Below are 15,924 nucleotides of genomic sequence, written 5' to 3'. Positions count from 1 at the left end.
TATGATCTATCCTTATTACAAGGGACTCTACCAGTGAGTTTTTTATAAATAACCATCTTATAATGAGGATGATGCCTGAAACTGGAGCTTTGAAGAGGATTCGTCTGTGTGGTCCTAGTTCTCCACCCCCTCCTCTTCTGGGTTTTCAAATTAGAATTTCTTCCAGAAATTCAACCCCACTGCTTTTTATGGAAGTTTAAAACCATTCAGTGGCTTATTTGTATTCCTCAAGGTGCAGATAAGACATTTAACTAGGAAGGTAGAAGATTAACTCACCAGGCAGGGGTAGTTCACTAAGCTGCCTAGCAGGTTGATAACTGTGTGGTCTCTGGGAGAACTTGGAAAGAGTTCACTTCTTACTAAAAACAAATAACCAAGATTGTGAACATGATTGCTGGAAATTGAGTACAAAAACCCCTACAAAACCCTCAGATAACCTGTTATTTCTCACTTAAAAATAAAGATGATCAAATGCTAAACGTTTTCCAATTGTATATGAGTTGGCATCCATGTACAGAAACGCTATCTTACTATAGTTGAATAACTCTGTAATTCAGTTTGTAATTTAATATTATGTGTGAAGGTACATTTTGAGAGTTAATTAAAACCAGATTTAATTTACAAAAACCAAAAGGGTACTATTCATTTTTTAAGGGTGATACTGAGATGTAATGCACACATCTCAGGCATGCTCCCTGCAACTGGGTTACATTTCCAGCCTCATCCTTTATCTCATGTGATGTACATTCTTCAGCCTTAGCTGTTCTCACTGTCCTCTTAGAATTATCCCTTCTTCTCCCTTTAAGACATGACTGACTTAAGTTAGAACATTTTCAAGGTTAAAAAAGATGTTCTTTTAAGAGCATTTACTTTTTTATAAAGTTCTGAATTTTGAAGGTATGCCTTCAGAAGGCATATACACTTATTATATTTTAGCAGTACTTTTATTTTTATTATTGGAGCACTGGATTAAAAACAATGCTTTGGTATAGGAGGTAGACCAGGAGGTTATTTTTAGACAGACCAACATGGGACACATGTGAAAAGCATGCAAATAAGCTACATGTATACTTAATAGCCACATTTTTTAAGCAAAGGGAGGCAGGTATAATTAATTTTCATGGTGTGGTTTATTTAATTCAATAGTTAGAAAACAGTATCATTTCTATGTGTGATCAGAATAACACACTATAAGAGACATTTTTTGCCTCTTTTCTTCCTTTCTGCTGTGCTCATTTGAGTCTGTTTCACAACACAAGGCCATTCCATTAGCTCGATCTCAGATGCTCATAGCCTACTATACTAGCATTTTCTGGCTGTAAACTTTGTCCCTAAGGTTTCCCCTTGTTACTTAACATAGACACAGTTGCATTTTATAAGCTTAAAAGCCGGGTTCTGATTTCTAGAGTTATAATGTCTTTTAATAAAATGAAGTAATTTTGGCTGTTTTTAAAATTTGTGGGCAGTAGCCAAGCCTCATTTTGCCCATTCCTGTTCTGATGCCCCGTATCTTGAGGAGGCATAAGATAAAAGAGCAGATAGACTGTTCCAGCATGATCGTACAAAGATTCTAGATCTCACCATGCATCTTTGACATGTTAGAAGCTGTTGAAAGTAACTTTGATAAAGAAAACAACTGGATGCTAGATCATTACTCAGATTTAGGTAACCCTTAAATGGTTATCCAGACTGTACAGTGCTAACTGCATCATGTGGAGACCCCACAGCATCTCAATATGACTTTATGATTAAGAACACTGGGGCTGACCAAGGGTGAAGTTCCATGTGGACATCACAGTCCTGAGAAGAGCCAGGACCCAGGTGTGAACCAGGGCTCACGTGCATACCCACAGTTCAATACACCTTCCCTGTGTAGCTGTTAGCTGTTATTTTCCTCAGGCTGATTATCTTTGAGGTTATTATAATTACTGATTTACTTTGAATAGTCATCTTCTAAGAAATAAATGCATATAATGATTTTACTAATTACTATTTTTGCACTTACTGTCTTATCATTAAACCAAAAATATTGTATGTGTAATATCTGCATAGTTCTATAAGGAGAGGTACTATTAATGACCCCATTTTATTTCACTGAGTAGGATGCTAGATCTCCTTAGAGCACAGAGCCAACACACAAGGGACTTTGGTGCCAAGCCTCGTAGACATCAGAACCTAGTTACTTAAATTCTTCCTCCTGTGTTCAAAGGAATTCCATAGCCCTACTGTCAGTAAAGAGGTAAAGAGATGAGAGCTCAAAGCCCACTACTGTTCTCAGAGGTATTATGGGATTTCAATTGCTTACATCCCTCTTCTTGAGACATGCCTAACAAGCAGAAACATAGAAGAGAGTTGGAAAATAGCTTTAGGATAGATGAAGGAGCAGGTCATCAAGAGGGAGACAGAAGAAGGACGTAGCAAGAGGGGTGATGAGGTTAGACTGCGAGGTTGTGAGAGGAACTGGAAGGCCACTGAGCTGCTACATTGTCAAGTAGAGGAGTCTGAAGAATGGAGGTAAGAGTAGTCACCAGCAGGTGTTCCCAAGGCAACAACCTCATTGTAGAGAAAGAGACAATGAGAATCTAAAGACGCTCAGGTCCGCTGCCTCTAATGGAAGTATAGTACTTCTCACCTCCATAGTGGGCAACTGACAGTGTCCCCCCAGCATAGAAAGTGAGCATTGTATTTGGTGTGATTTGTTTAAAAAAGCATTGGCATAGTTAATATATTTTAAACATATTTCTACTGCAAATGGCTAGTGTTCTCATGTGAAACATATCTGTCCTGACACTCTAGACTAAGAAGCATTCATGTCATGTTTGATAAATAAGTTATTATAAAATTTTACTTAATAATAATTCTTGTTGTTATGCCATATTTATTAATAAATCTAATAGCTAGCAAATGATCCCAAATCTTCTCCATGTAGTTTCATATCCCATAAACTAATTTAAGATTTTAATAGCAGAACAGGAATTCTTCAGTGCTCTATATTATTTGAGTATGATGTATATCATTTATTTGGTGATAGAAAGGCCATTAGTGTCTGAAGTTATTCATCTGATAGATTGATACCTGAATATATTAATATTTTACAGGGGAAAAAGCATAAATGAACCAAAGACTTGGACAAATCTTACATGGACAAATTATGGATGGAAAATAGAACTTTTTGATGATGTGAAGATGCAAAGTCAAAAACCATGATCTAACTTATTTATGTAGCATCAGATTTGTATTCATTTTTTTAGTGTGAAAATGTGGGAACATGGAACTGTAAGACAGGCCATAGAAGTGCTTTGCAGGTCATGGGAACTTTGGCCAACAATTGTTTAATTCATCACCTACCTACCCACCCCTGCACTGGGCCAATGAGAGAAAGTAAAACAGAAAACTAGTCAAGTGCACATTTGATGGCCATTTAGCCTAAGCATACCTGTGGTTCCTACCACATCTAAAGAAGCCATTGTAGAAATTGCTCTTACTATTGCTGTAGTAATAAGTGCTTTTCCTGCTTCTAATGTTGTCCCTTCTCCATCTGTTCCCTCACTGCCGCCAGAGTGATCTTTCTCAAGCACGGGTGTGATCACAACACTCTCCTGCTTAAAACCCTACATTGGCTCCCTATTTCCCTCGGGATGAGGGCCTTAAAAATAGCTTCAAGTTCTGGCTCCTGCCTCCATCTCTAGTCTCATCTTTCTTCAGTAATCTCCCCTCCACCAACTGCTCACTGCTACCCCACAACATACACACTCCAGCCTCCGAATGCGCCAGATGATTGCAGTTTTCCTCGGGCACCTGGCTCTCCCCTTCCCTGGGTCTGTGCACACGCTGCCCACTTGCTTGTCATTCTTCCCAGCCTTTGTAAGTTCACGTTCTACTTAGACTGTAGGGCTTTACTTATATAAGCCTCCTGGCAGCACCCCTTTCTGTCACTAGACATTCCCTCCCTCCTGTGACAGACCTGAGTAGCAGTAAGAATCTAGTCCTGCTTCCTTCCCTACTGCACTCTGGCAGCTTTGCACTTTAAAGAATAAAAACATTGTTTATGTTGTTGACTACACTGGAAATTCTTCCAGAGCATGGTCTGTCCTTTTTGTATTGGTGCATCTTGGTACATCTGTGTTTCTCATAAAGAAGTTACCTAGGTGTTTTCTGGATGGGCATTACACTATTAGAGGAAACATTAGCTCCCGGTATGTGAGGCAGTGTTGTGGAATGGAAAGGCACTGGGCTTGGAGGTGGAAGACAGGGCTTGGTTCAGCTCTGCTAGGTAACTAGCTATACAGGTGGCTTTGAGCAAGTCCTCTTGTGAGGTTGTGAGGTGGCTCAGTGGCCGCAGAGCCTGCAGCTCTTGTAGAAGACCCAGGTTCTGTTCCCTGAACTCACATTGTCAGTTGACTCACAACCACCTGTAACTACAGCTTCCGGATAGCTGATGCTCTCTTCCGGCCTCCGCAAGCACCAACATATGCATGCCATACAGTCATACAGATACACATAATAAAAACTAAATATTTTTAAAGGAGAGGAAGAAAATATCTTAATACCCCAAGCTTGAGATACTTCCTATAAAACAAGAGTATTTTTCCATATCTCTGAATTCATTGGAAGAAAAGACAGGTCAATTCATCTGACTGTCTTGTGAAGCAGAAGGTGCAGTCATGTGCTAGATGAAGCCACATAGTCTACAGATTGGTTCTTCCTAGCAAACAGGGAACACAACAAACAAGTACACACACACACACACACACACACACACACACACACACATTTGTACATGAGTGTGAATAGAATGTGTCTATTGCCAATAGACACTAGGTATACATGCCTCCTGCTTTGCCTTGAAGGTGAGTTTTCAAGTGTTTTGGAACTGCTGTAAGAGCATTTTTGGAGGGAGATGTATTTTCAGAGATGTCTGTTGAATATTTCCTTTCCTTTGTATATATTTCTTTGAGAGAAATTGACCTCCTTTTAGTTTCTGCTTTCTTTCCAAGAACTGACTCATGCTTGGATCTGAGGCTCAGATCTCAACATTGCACTTGAAGTTCTGACACAGTTTCCAGCGAGGAAAATGAAAGAAATTTATCATAGGAAAGACGGGGGATGCCACTAAGGAAGGAAGAGTACAGAACTTGGGTCTCTCCTGGTTACGCCTCCCCAGAGTTTGGATGTTCACTTAAATATAAGTACACATCCACTGTTGGTAGTAGCCAGGCATTACCAAGTCACTCGGTTCATCTCAAAACATGGAGAGTACCGAAGCATCTGCTAAGGTTATGACTGATTTTGTGTTGCTAATATTTGGGAATAATGATGATGATAAAGCAAAATTACATCCTTAGTTAACATGGGGATTCTCTTGTCACTTTTTGTAGTTAGTAAAAAGGACATGCATCTGGAAAGATTCTTAGGATGTTCTCCTAACAGTCAATCATCTGCTTATTTTTCCATCAATTATCTATTGGCTGTATCAGGCACCATCCAGGAGCTGTAGATAAATTCATGAGCAAGCAAGTGTCAGCTCCCTGTGTACATTTCAGACGAATGTCCATAACAGTATTTCCTACAAGTCTTACCAGATTAAGGCAGAGACTGTCCATGATATCTTTCAGTGTTATTGCAAAGGGTAGTGTATTTCTTGGCACAAGAGATGCACACTAGGAATACATGGCCCCAAACATACAGGATAGATGGGAAAGTGGGAAGAACTATTTGACCTTCAGGATGTGACACATTAGACTCACGTGTGTGGAAGATGGAAATAAGACCCTGAAGTCTTCTTAAGCCTCTGCACTTGTTCTTCATCTTTATCAGTGTCTGCAGAGAAGCAAATCCCTGCATGTCAGAGGCAGAGAGCACAGGAACCCTAGGTTATAGCTTTAATAGAAAGCAACAGAAATTATAAAACCTTAAAGATTCTGTATTTGTAAAATGAAAACAAAAGGACAACCTATCTAATGGGGTTGGTTGGAGGGGTATATAAAAGATGGAAAGAACTTAGTTTATGATAAACATTAATAAATGTTAGCTGATCAAATGATCAGTGCCTGAGAGGATATTATTTTTTTCTGTTGTTAATAAAGAGCTCGGTATTATAGAAACACCTATTTTGTAACAGCCACACAAGTAAGGAGGTAGATGCCCCAGTGACACAGGTCGGTTTCTCCACTGGAATGCACGAAAGGACTTCCTGGACAAATTCTAATTCCAAGAAAACATAAGGCCATATAAAATGGACCCATGGCATCCTGGGCTAGAAAGACTTGAAGCATACAAGGACAATGAGGACTTGTCACACAGGAACCAGGTTGAGCAAGACTCCACTACCCAACTGCAGGATGATTTGAATCCTCAAATAAACAGAAAAAGTGGATTATCATGTCCTAAGTACAGTATGAATCCAGAACTTCAAAGTGAGATTAGTAAAGTCATTATGAAAAAAGGAGAGTCTTCCATGCAGGACAGTAACCAACGAGCTAAGAGTAACTGATAGGCCCGAAGAATTATGGAGGAAATGTCACTCATTAGATTTTGATATAGATGAGATGTTGTTATTACAATAAGATATTTGCATAATATCGGCATCTTTCAACAGATTGCCTATTAATTACAAAGGAGAAATCTGAGAGAGCTCACCCAACCCCATCCATTACAAGGCTGCTTGATAACAGCTAATGTGGGTAATCATGTGTTTTTCTTCCCAGCCATTAGGCCAGTGATGTGTCTCTGATATTTGAAAACAGGTTGTAGTGGAAATGTCTGTAGTTGATACTGCTTAACGCTACAAATGAAAGATTTCTGCCCTAGCCCATAAGAACTGGCATTAAACATTTCCAAGCATGTTAATGATACAGACCAAGTGATCAAGATTAGTGTTACCAATCTGAGACAAATGGGTACCAAGTGTCCAAAACACCACCTGCACCAAATTCTTACCTTCTGCTTCTCTCTTCATTCCTTCCAGAATAGTTTCTAGCTAGTCAGCATGTAAATCTTACAAAGGTTTGTTGTTGTGGAGGCTCTCTCATGGCGTTAGTGGTAGTGACTCTAGAGACAGGACATGCTATGCAGTGCTACACAACCAAGCTAAATCCCAGCTTCTTCAACCAGAGAGGTGACCTCCAGGAAGTGCTCTATTCTGTGCTTTAAAAATAAGCATCTCATACCGCCAAGGGATTGTGTGCATAATGTGGCATCTCTGCCCTCAGAGGTAAATTAAGGAGAGACCCCCCAAGGCATTGTATGTGCAATAGTCATGTTTCAGAACTCAGAAGTAAATGAAGGAAGATACAGCAGATGGGAGGGATACCTTAGTTACCAGCAGCAGGTGGTATTGGTTACACTATAGATCCATAGATGATGGACTGGAGGCTGATGAACTTGAGGATTATCAATAGCTTTATGAAGAGCTAACAGGTCACTTTTGTTCCGTTACATTGCAAAGTGGCATGATTTAAAATAATAAGTGATATGGAAAATAGAATTATAAATAGTATTGTGGATGTTTTAGAAAATAGAGTCAGCCAGAACTGTAACTGGGGGGTGAAGCTAAGTAATTGTAAACCTGGATATTGTTGTTGTTGCTATTGTTTTGTTTTGTTTTGAACTAAGCTCTCTCTATCTAGCCCTGACTATCCTAGATTTACCCTGTAGACAAGGCTGACCTTAAACTCATAGAACCCAGCCTGTTTCTGACTCCTGGGTGCTGGGATTAAGGGCATGCAATAGCACACTATACAATTTGGAATATTAAAAAGAAAATCCCATCAAGGTAACACAGCTTTAAGCCTAGCACTTGGAAGGCAAAGGTGGGCTGCTCTAGTTTTTGGAGAGTCACAGGGCCGCTGGACCTACACTCCACAGCCCTATCTCACAAACAAATACATGAGCATGGCCAGCCCCGAGACCATAGCTCTCGAGGTAACTGGAAGAATGAAAGGAAGTGTTCCCATTATTTGCATATTTTAAAAATTAGCTTTATCAAAGCAAGCTTAAGTACAATAAAAGTCAATTTTGGTTGATATGGGAACAACAATTTCCAATGCTGGGGCCATAGGCATGAGCTGACACGAATGGTAATAGTGACAAATTTTAGGTGTGGCTAAATGTGCTATATGTATATAAAGTGAGGTATCATAGTTGTGATACAGATCTTTCCCTGTCAGCCCAGAACTGCTTTCATACCCTTCCCCTGTCAGCAGGACCTGAAAGCATGATCTACCTTGGTTTGGCACCATGGAACCATCAATGTAGGGTTTGCTAGTCTAGAGTGCTAAGTACACAAGATAATAAATATGGCTCCTCTACACATGTTGCTTTTAGGGTTCATCCAGGAGTCATGTGTACCATAGCTTCTTCTATTCTTGATGGGGTTCTGGGTTCTCTCCGGCTAGGCTATCCCACATACTTGATTCATATAGCAGGGAATAGGCTTTTAGGTTGTTTCTAGTTTTTAGCCAGTGTGAATATAATTACTAAGAAACACCCGACAACCATTGCTTGAGTTCATATAGGATAAGTACAAGCTTTGTTAAATGTGACCATCAGTAACTGAGAAAACCAATGAGAAAAGCCTCCTGTGGGGAGGGGACATCTTTATGAGGTAATCAAGCCACTCTGAGCTTTCTATACTTTAGTAGCCTTCTGTCTACCTTTCTCATGGACTATTATGCCATAGAGGTATTGTTTGTCTGTCTTTGTCTAGTCTGAAATCCCTTCTAGAGTCAAGGCCCACCAAGCCTTCCTCTCACCAGACATGATGTCTAGTATAATTTCTTTCACATAAACAATGGAAAATATTTAGTGAGTTATTTGTACACCTGAGTGGTTTTTAATGAATTACTACATTGTCTCTAGAGTGTTTATAAAAGAGTGTTCCTTGAACAAAGATAGTTTTATTCTTATCTCTGCATTGAAATGATCCACTGTGTAACTTATGAGTGGATTTCAAATTGTTTATGGCCTTCGGGGTTTTTTCATGTTGATTGTGTTTTACTATTTGTTCAGGTCTAAAATGAGATGGTTACATGAAAGAAAATGAGATGTCCTTTCAGATCTGATGGTCCAAGATTTTGTGAGAAGTTGACCTAATCAGAAAGATCTTATGAGTGAAAGGAGGAACAGAGCAGAGCTGGCAAGGGGGGAGGAAGTCAGAAAACAGCAGTGAACCATGCCTTCCTCTATGGAAAGAGCATACATACCCTCTCAAGTAGAGTGGCAGTTGGGGAGGGCAGAAGAACAGCCTTTGGTGAAGAGTGCTTGGTCGTAGTCTGTGGTCCTTTCTTTAGTCAGCTCAGAATGTCACTGGCCAGGCAGCTTCTCCCTGCTGGGATTTATGTTGGGAACTGTGAGTGTGCCCTTGGAATCAAGCAGTGTATGTCTGACTGTTCCCACATTTTTGATAATGCCCCTTTCCCTTCTCAGATACACTTTCAACAGAGTCTTGTGGTCTTCACATACCTCTAGGCCATGTCCTGTACTCAGGCTCAGCTCTGGCTGCTCCTTGGAAGAGTACAGAAGGCTCTCCAGTCAGCCCTTTCAGCTGCAGGACCTATGGCATGCACTAAGAGCTGAACTAGTGTAAGTGCTCTGCTCTGAGAGCCTGAGAAAGCTTTGTCTGCTTATAGAGACTTGAGCAGATCCTCCTGCTTCACCTAAAGGCTTATTCCTCCCTCTTTTGCCTTCCTTTTCCTTCCAATCCTCCCTCACCCTGGTCCTGCAACTTAGGGTTTAAGAACATCCAGTCATTTAGCAGGCACTGCCTGTTTTTTGTGTTCTGGGTTTAGGGTGGAGAAATTTTAAGATTATAAAGGAAAAGACGTGTAAACTGCTAACAAATGTATGGCATCACTATAGGGTGGAGTCAGCAATACTAAGGCCACCCAGGGCAGAATAGTTGATTTAGAAGAGACAGGAGAAAGAAGGGTAGAATTTTAAGGTTTGCCCAAGAGGGCTGGTTAGTGTGCATCGTATAGGGGGTTGGCTGAGTGGGCCAGGGCATTCCAAGAAGAGGAAGAAACATGTGCAGTGATCCTTAGCCAGAAAATACGTGGTGTGAAGGGGGAGGCAAAAGTAGCCTCGTCTGACTATCCATTTGTTGCGATATACTAGTTTGGAACTGAGTGTGAGACAAGACCTTGGAGCACATCCAGGGGGTGTTGTTGTTAGAAGTACCAGAAGGGACCTTATTTCACATTTAGCATGGACCCCTGATGATTCCATTTGAGTGAGGTGTGGGTGTATTTTCATTCTGGAGCTTTACACTACAACACTACCACATGCATTGACCAATCTCAATACAGGCTTTCCTTATGTTGCCATATAATTAGAAGCCAGTGAATTGAAGTTCCACAGCGGTACATAGACTGGTAGTGATAGCTTTATGGAACTGTTTATTTTTAGTTTGGCAAAGGCTAGGCAGTAAATATCTCAATTAGTAAACTAAAGCAGCATGGATGAGAAATGCCCACAAGGAGACCAGGAGTTGGAAATAACTGAGTCCCTTAATTGAAGGAAACCCTCACGTTGCTTCTCATAGAGCTTGAAGAACCTACCCAGCAAGGGTTCAGAGGCGGCGGGCAGTGTGAGCAGTGTCAGTGTGACAAGGGCTGCCCTCCCCCCCAGCCTCAGCTTGCTTAGGAAGTTCCTCTCTGGATGACAGTTTAGCCGAGTAGATAAGGTACCTAACATGCACAAAACCCTGAGGTTAGTGGCCAGCACTTCACAAAGCTGGGCGTGATGGTGCATGCGAGTAACCCAGCACTTAGTGGGTAGAGACAAGAGGATCTTAAATCCAAGGCACTCCTCAGCTACATAGCAAGTTTGAGGCCACCCTCCCTACATGAGACCAGTCTCAACAAAATGAAACAACAAAAAGAAGTTATCTCGCAAAGAGAGCCACTGAGAGGATGTTCATCCTGCAATTCTGTCCGCATGAGCCAAAAGGAAACTTGGTTATGAAGAGATGAGGGAAGGGCTCACATTCCTGTCCATTCACGGTGTGCAGCCTGGTGTAGAAAGGACCTAATGAGAGCAGGCATGTGGTGCTGGCTTCTCAACAGCCTCTGCCAAGATCTTTGAAGTTACATCTTACATATTGGAAGAAAATCAGAAGTAGCCTATGAGGCTTAGTTTTAAAGTAGATTTTCCTTAGACTAAGAATTAAGTCATGTTCTTCCTAGAATTTTACAGTCTTAGGAAATAGCAACTATCCAGAAAATGGAAGACTGATGAAAATACAGGACAGAAAGAATAGAAAGAATGTGTGCTGCTAAGTCTGCTCCTGGGGAAAAGTCTAAAGGCTGATCCCTGACCCCAGCCCCAGGGCTAAAGGAAAAAAAAACATCTCCCACAGGGTGTTCTCTGATCTTCATGCTTGCACACGGGCATGTGTGAGCACACACACAGACACACACACACACACACACACACACACACACACACACACACAAATAAAGATAATCAGGTTACAAAGTGCAAGTGTTTCATTGTTATGATTTTGTTTGAATTTGTAAAACGGCACCCGTCAGTCTGTCTGGACTTCTGTGTGTGCTACACTGTATGGGGAGAGTCCTTGGACTCCTTTCTTCGGCAGAATGGGGAGACGACAGAAAGATTCGCTTCTGCTGCCTTAGTTTACTATCCGTGTGCAGTCTGTGGTCAGTGGGGAATGAGGAAGGTCTGCACCTGCAGATTACGGCTCTGTCTGTCTCCTCTCTGTTTTGCAGACTGGAAAAAGATAGCATTCAGCAAAGCTGTAGCAACGAAGCAAAGGCCCAAGCCCTTCAGGCCCAGCAGAGAATGCAGGAGCTGACACAGAAGATACAGCAAATGGAGACCCAGCACGACAAAACTGGTGGGTGGTAGGGAGAGATTAGAGCCTGGGCACTTGCTCACAAGCCAGGCCCACGCCTTACTGTGAAATGACATCAGGAACACCTGTAACCTTTGGCTGGCCGAAGGGAGCAGATGCTAACTACACCGGAGATTCCGAATTACATATTAGTTAGCGTTTAAAAGAGAAAATGGGAAGTATTGCCCACTGTCTGTTGACTTCAGAGTGCTGCTCTCACATCTGTTACACCATCTGGATTATGAGTTTATTTACCTGTGTTCAAGAAACGTAAAGCTGAGAGAGACCACAACAAAGTAGAAAAACAAAGGGCTTGTTTTTGGCTGGGTTTTCAGGCACACATGTTATATAAAGAAAATAGCATCAGAAGCTCTGCGGGAAATGCTCTGAGCTTACAGTTAGAGTCTCCTGAATAGCATTGAACAGTTCCCACAGTACACACATTATAGCTACTCTAAAAGCCTAATGAGTTTGCTTCAGCATCCAAACTGGAGAAAAGCTTTAGCCATTAATCGGTTCTTAATTCACTGTCGCAGCTGGATGTAATTCAGTGGCTCCAAATTGATATGTTCCTTTATTTAATCTTTGCAGCTTCGAACATTTTTAGCATTTGTATGATTTCCCCACCTCCCCCAATGCAGTTGAGAGTGATGCTTAATCCTCTGCATTCGTCAGCTTCTCAGAACTGCTGTTAAAATTCACTAATACAAGGCATTGACCACAGCTGGCAGCTTGGCCCAAAATCGCCATCTTTCATCACGTTGGCACTATTCTGCAGACTGAGTTGGCCAGTAACTCTTTACCTTTAATTTGAAAGTAAAATGCACTTTGAAAATAGGCAGTTTGATGTGTGCAGTCAGAGCGTTATGTAGTTCCTTTCGCTTTGAGTTGTGTGTTCACAGACAGTGTTAGTCAAAACAAGACGGTGTCAGCCATTATAATTCCACACCACATACTCCACGCTGATTGTACCATTAAAACAAAAGTTTAATTGATCCTGTCTCTTCCAGGAAAAAGAATGTTGCTTAATTTTAGAGCCTTGGTTTACTTTGCTTTGTGTGCTCTATGCCCCCATCCCCGACCATTAGCGAAAATTGAAAAGGAGAAATTATTTACAGATGAATTTCACAGGATTTAATGCGCATAGTATTTAAAGATATGGTAAAATGATTTCACCTATTGGTAACCTGAAGTTCTTTAAAGGATTTATTTACTTATGAAGTCAGCTATTATGATGCCTCATGTACAGAGTTTCTTCTTAGCATTTAGCCAGAAGAAATGAAAAATAAATCCATGAGATTTTTGTAGATTATTTTTTAGCTAACACAAAGAGGAATTTATAGGAGAAATGGTCCTTGGCCCACTACTAGTAGAATCCTCTTGGACGGAGAGTTTGAGGCAGGACCTGAGGGTTTGGAAATGTTTTAACTGTTAAAATCATCTTTAAGATCTTTTATTTTGCAAGTACACACACAAATCATATTCTCTTTGGTCTCTGGCCAGATCATTACTGAAACACACACTATGAAAGTATGATAAAATTTCTACGGACAGCTGTATATTTCACCTCATGGCTGGAGCGAATGCAAGCTCCAAGGAGGTAAAACACGGGCAGATGAGAACCATCAAGCACCAAGTACAGTGTAGCAGAGAATTCCTCGGTTTTAATTCTGATTTATCTGGTTGTGAGAATTTTTGACACTGTTTATAGTAAAATTGTCAAAATAAAAATATAATATCTTGCATACTTCAAAGATATAAGCATTTATGACTTCATGTGAGATATTTGACAGTTTATGAGCATGCTAAAATGTTACACAAGCTGATATGATCAAGATTGTTCCTGGTATACAAGTTTATTATGAAAATAAATGTCTCACAAGACTCAGTGTCCCACCAGATGACAAGTCCCTCACTTAGGACGCTGGTGGTGATCTGAAGCACCTTAGCACTGTGCATTTGAAATGTTACAGAGCAAAGCTACAGACGTCTTATATTGGTGGGTTATTGTTATTTCTAGACAGTGAACAGTATTTACTGCTGACCTCCCAGAATACATTTCTGACAAAGTTAAAAGAAGAATGCTGCATGTTAGCCAAGAAACTGGAAAAAGTCTCACTAAAGAGCAGGTAGGTGATTGGGTAACATTTTATATTATCTTTAGGATACTTTTATTTGATAGCTATAATTTAGCCTTAAATTTGCATTTTTACTATACTGTAATTTAACATGAAAATTCATCATGTGCTGATGCAAGTTTTCTGTGAAACCAGGTTTCTCTGTATGCTTATTTTTGTGATTGTCCATCTAAACCACCTTTCTGTCCCAAGGAGGGACTCCAGGGCCTATTTGCAGTAAGCTCTGATCTCAAGCTACTCCCACAACCAAACTTTGCTATTTTTTTCATGGTTATGTGTACATACTTGGCTTTTCATAGTGTTTATAACTTAAAACCATGAAAATTCAGGAACAAAGGCCAAAATAACCATTAGCATAATAAAGAATGCAAATAAGACACACAGTTCCACAATCTTCTGTTGATCTAGGTAATGTTAGTCTATTTCCAAGTTTTTCAGGAACACACAAAAGCTATCTTTAAGGCCAGTCATTTGGGACACTGAGCAAGAAAGCGTTCTTGGTGTAATACACACTTAAGTTTGACAGCAGCATACAAAGGTAACTTGCCTTTTGTACAGATGAAGAAAAGCATAATGGTTTGAATAGCTTGTGTGTAGGAGAATTAGAGTTTTGGCCTATGTACTGCTGTTACCAGTGTCTAGAGTCTTTCTTAAGGCCATGGTGGTATTCATATCTGCTTGTCTCTTAAAAGAGAAGAAAGGAGAGGCGAGGCTAGTATTGCTCAGGCACTGTATTAATTATTGGACAGGCTAGAGAGGAAAAAATTAACCTTTAAATTCCTGGAGAAAAATCTTCATTCTTGGGATGTAATTGTTAACTGAGAGCTAGGGCTAAACTCATAGCATGTCCCTGAGCCCTTACTTTCCTTTTTAAAATTAATCAATTATACACAATAGACTTACTAGTCTGGTGAACTTGAACCTCTGTACCCCGTGCTCCTAACCGCTACTTTGTACACTAAACATGCTCCTTCATATCTGACACATAGATGGCACCTAATGCATATTTATTGAATGAATGATAAGTGAATGGGAAAACAGGTGTGGTGCTACCCTCCACATGCTGGTCTGACTTCTGGTGCCAGCCTGTTTCTTTGTGGGTGACAAGCAGTATTCAGGAAAGAACTCTTTGGGATTCAGAAGGAACTGGATTTGTATCTTGGCTGTCACTCATTTTGCTGTGTATCTAACCTTGACCATGTTGCCCAGTCTCTTTAAACCTCAGCTTTGCAAAAGTGCTTCTAAAGCCATGTTGTAGTGTAGTTATGGGATTGAGAAGTACATTTAAAGACAGGAGTGAGAACTGTGAGCACACACTCTCTCTCTCTCTCTCTCTCTCTCTCTCTCTCTCTCTCTTTCTCTCTCTCTCTCTCTCTCACACACACACACACACACACACACACACACACACACAGAGTCACCCCTAGACAATCTCAGGGTGTTGGTTGCAGGACTTACACCACACCCAAATCTACAGATGATAAATGCTCACATTTGTAACATAAAAAATGTAGGAGTTATATAGAACCTGCTAGTGTGTTTCTCACACATTTCATTTTAAATTTTACTTTCTAATTTTGTGTTGTTAGAAATGGAGACCAGGACCTAACACATGCTAGTCTAATAGTCCAGCATTGAGCAACACTCTAATCCCTCTCCCATGTACTTGAAATTATCTCTAGGTTACCTATAGTTCCTAATAAACTGCAAATACTATGTGATTAGTTGTTAAACTGTACTGGGTGAAAACTAACCACAGGAAAATACGTGAGCTCAGTGTAGACCCAGCATTTCCATCTGTGGTTGGCTGGGCTGCAGAGGAGCCCACAGCTGGGGAAGGCAGCTGTAAGCCCCCGGCACAGTGCTAGCTCACCACATAGTAAGAAACAGGGGCTGCTCTCATAGCACATACACCCTTCAGTAACGGGGTGA

The 15,924-nt window shown here is 40.7% G+C and overlaps 1 protein-coding gene across 3 annotated transcripts in view; it reads left to right on the top strand.

Moving 5' to 3' along the window:
- The window catches only part of SDCCAG8 (SHH signaling and ciliogenesis regulator SDCCAG8), a 184,850-nt gene that overhangs the window by 104,025 nt on the left and 64,901 nt on the right, over positions 1–15,924 (top strand). For all 3 annotated transcript variants that reach the window (XM_080909336.1, XM_080909337.1, XM_080909335.1), the window contains exons 14-15: positions 11,730–11,857; positions 13,875–13,983. In XM_080909336.1, the coding sequence (XP_080765462.1) occupies positions 11,730–11,857; positions 13,875–13,983 (237 nt within the window). The remainder of the gene's footprint in view (positions 1–11,729; positions 11,858–13,874; positions 13,984–15,924) is intronic.

The sequence above is a fragment of the Micromys minutus genome (genome assembly GCF_963924665.1).
Source record: "Micromys minutus genome assembly, chromosome: 1".
NCBI classification, from domain to species: domain Eukaryota; kingdom Metazoa; phylum Chordata; class Mammalia; order Rodentia; family Muridae; genus Micromys; species Micromys minutus.
The sequence above is the reverse complement of the archived record's forward strand: the minus strand, read 5'-3'. Positions and strand labels throughout refer to the sequence as shown.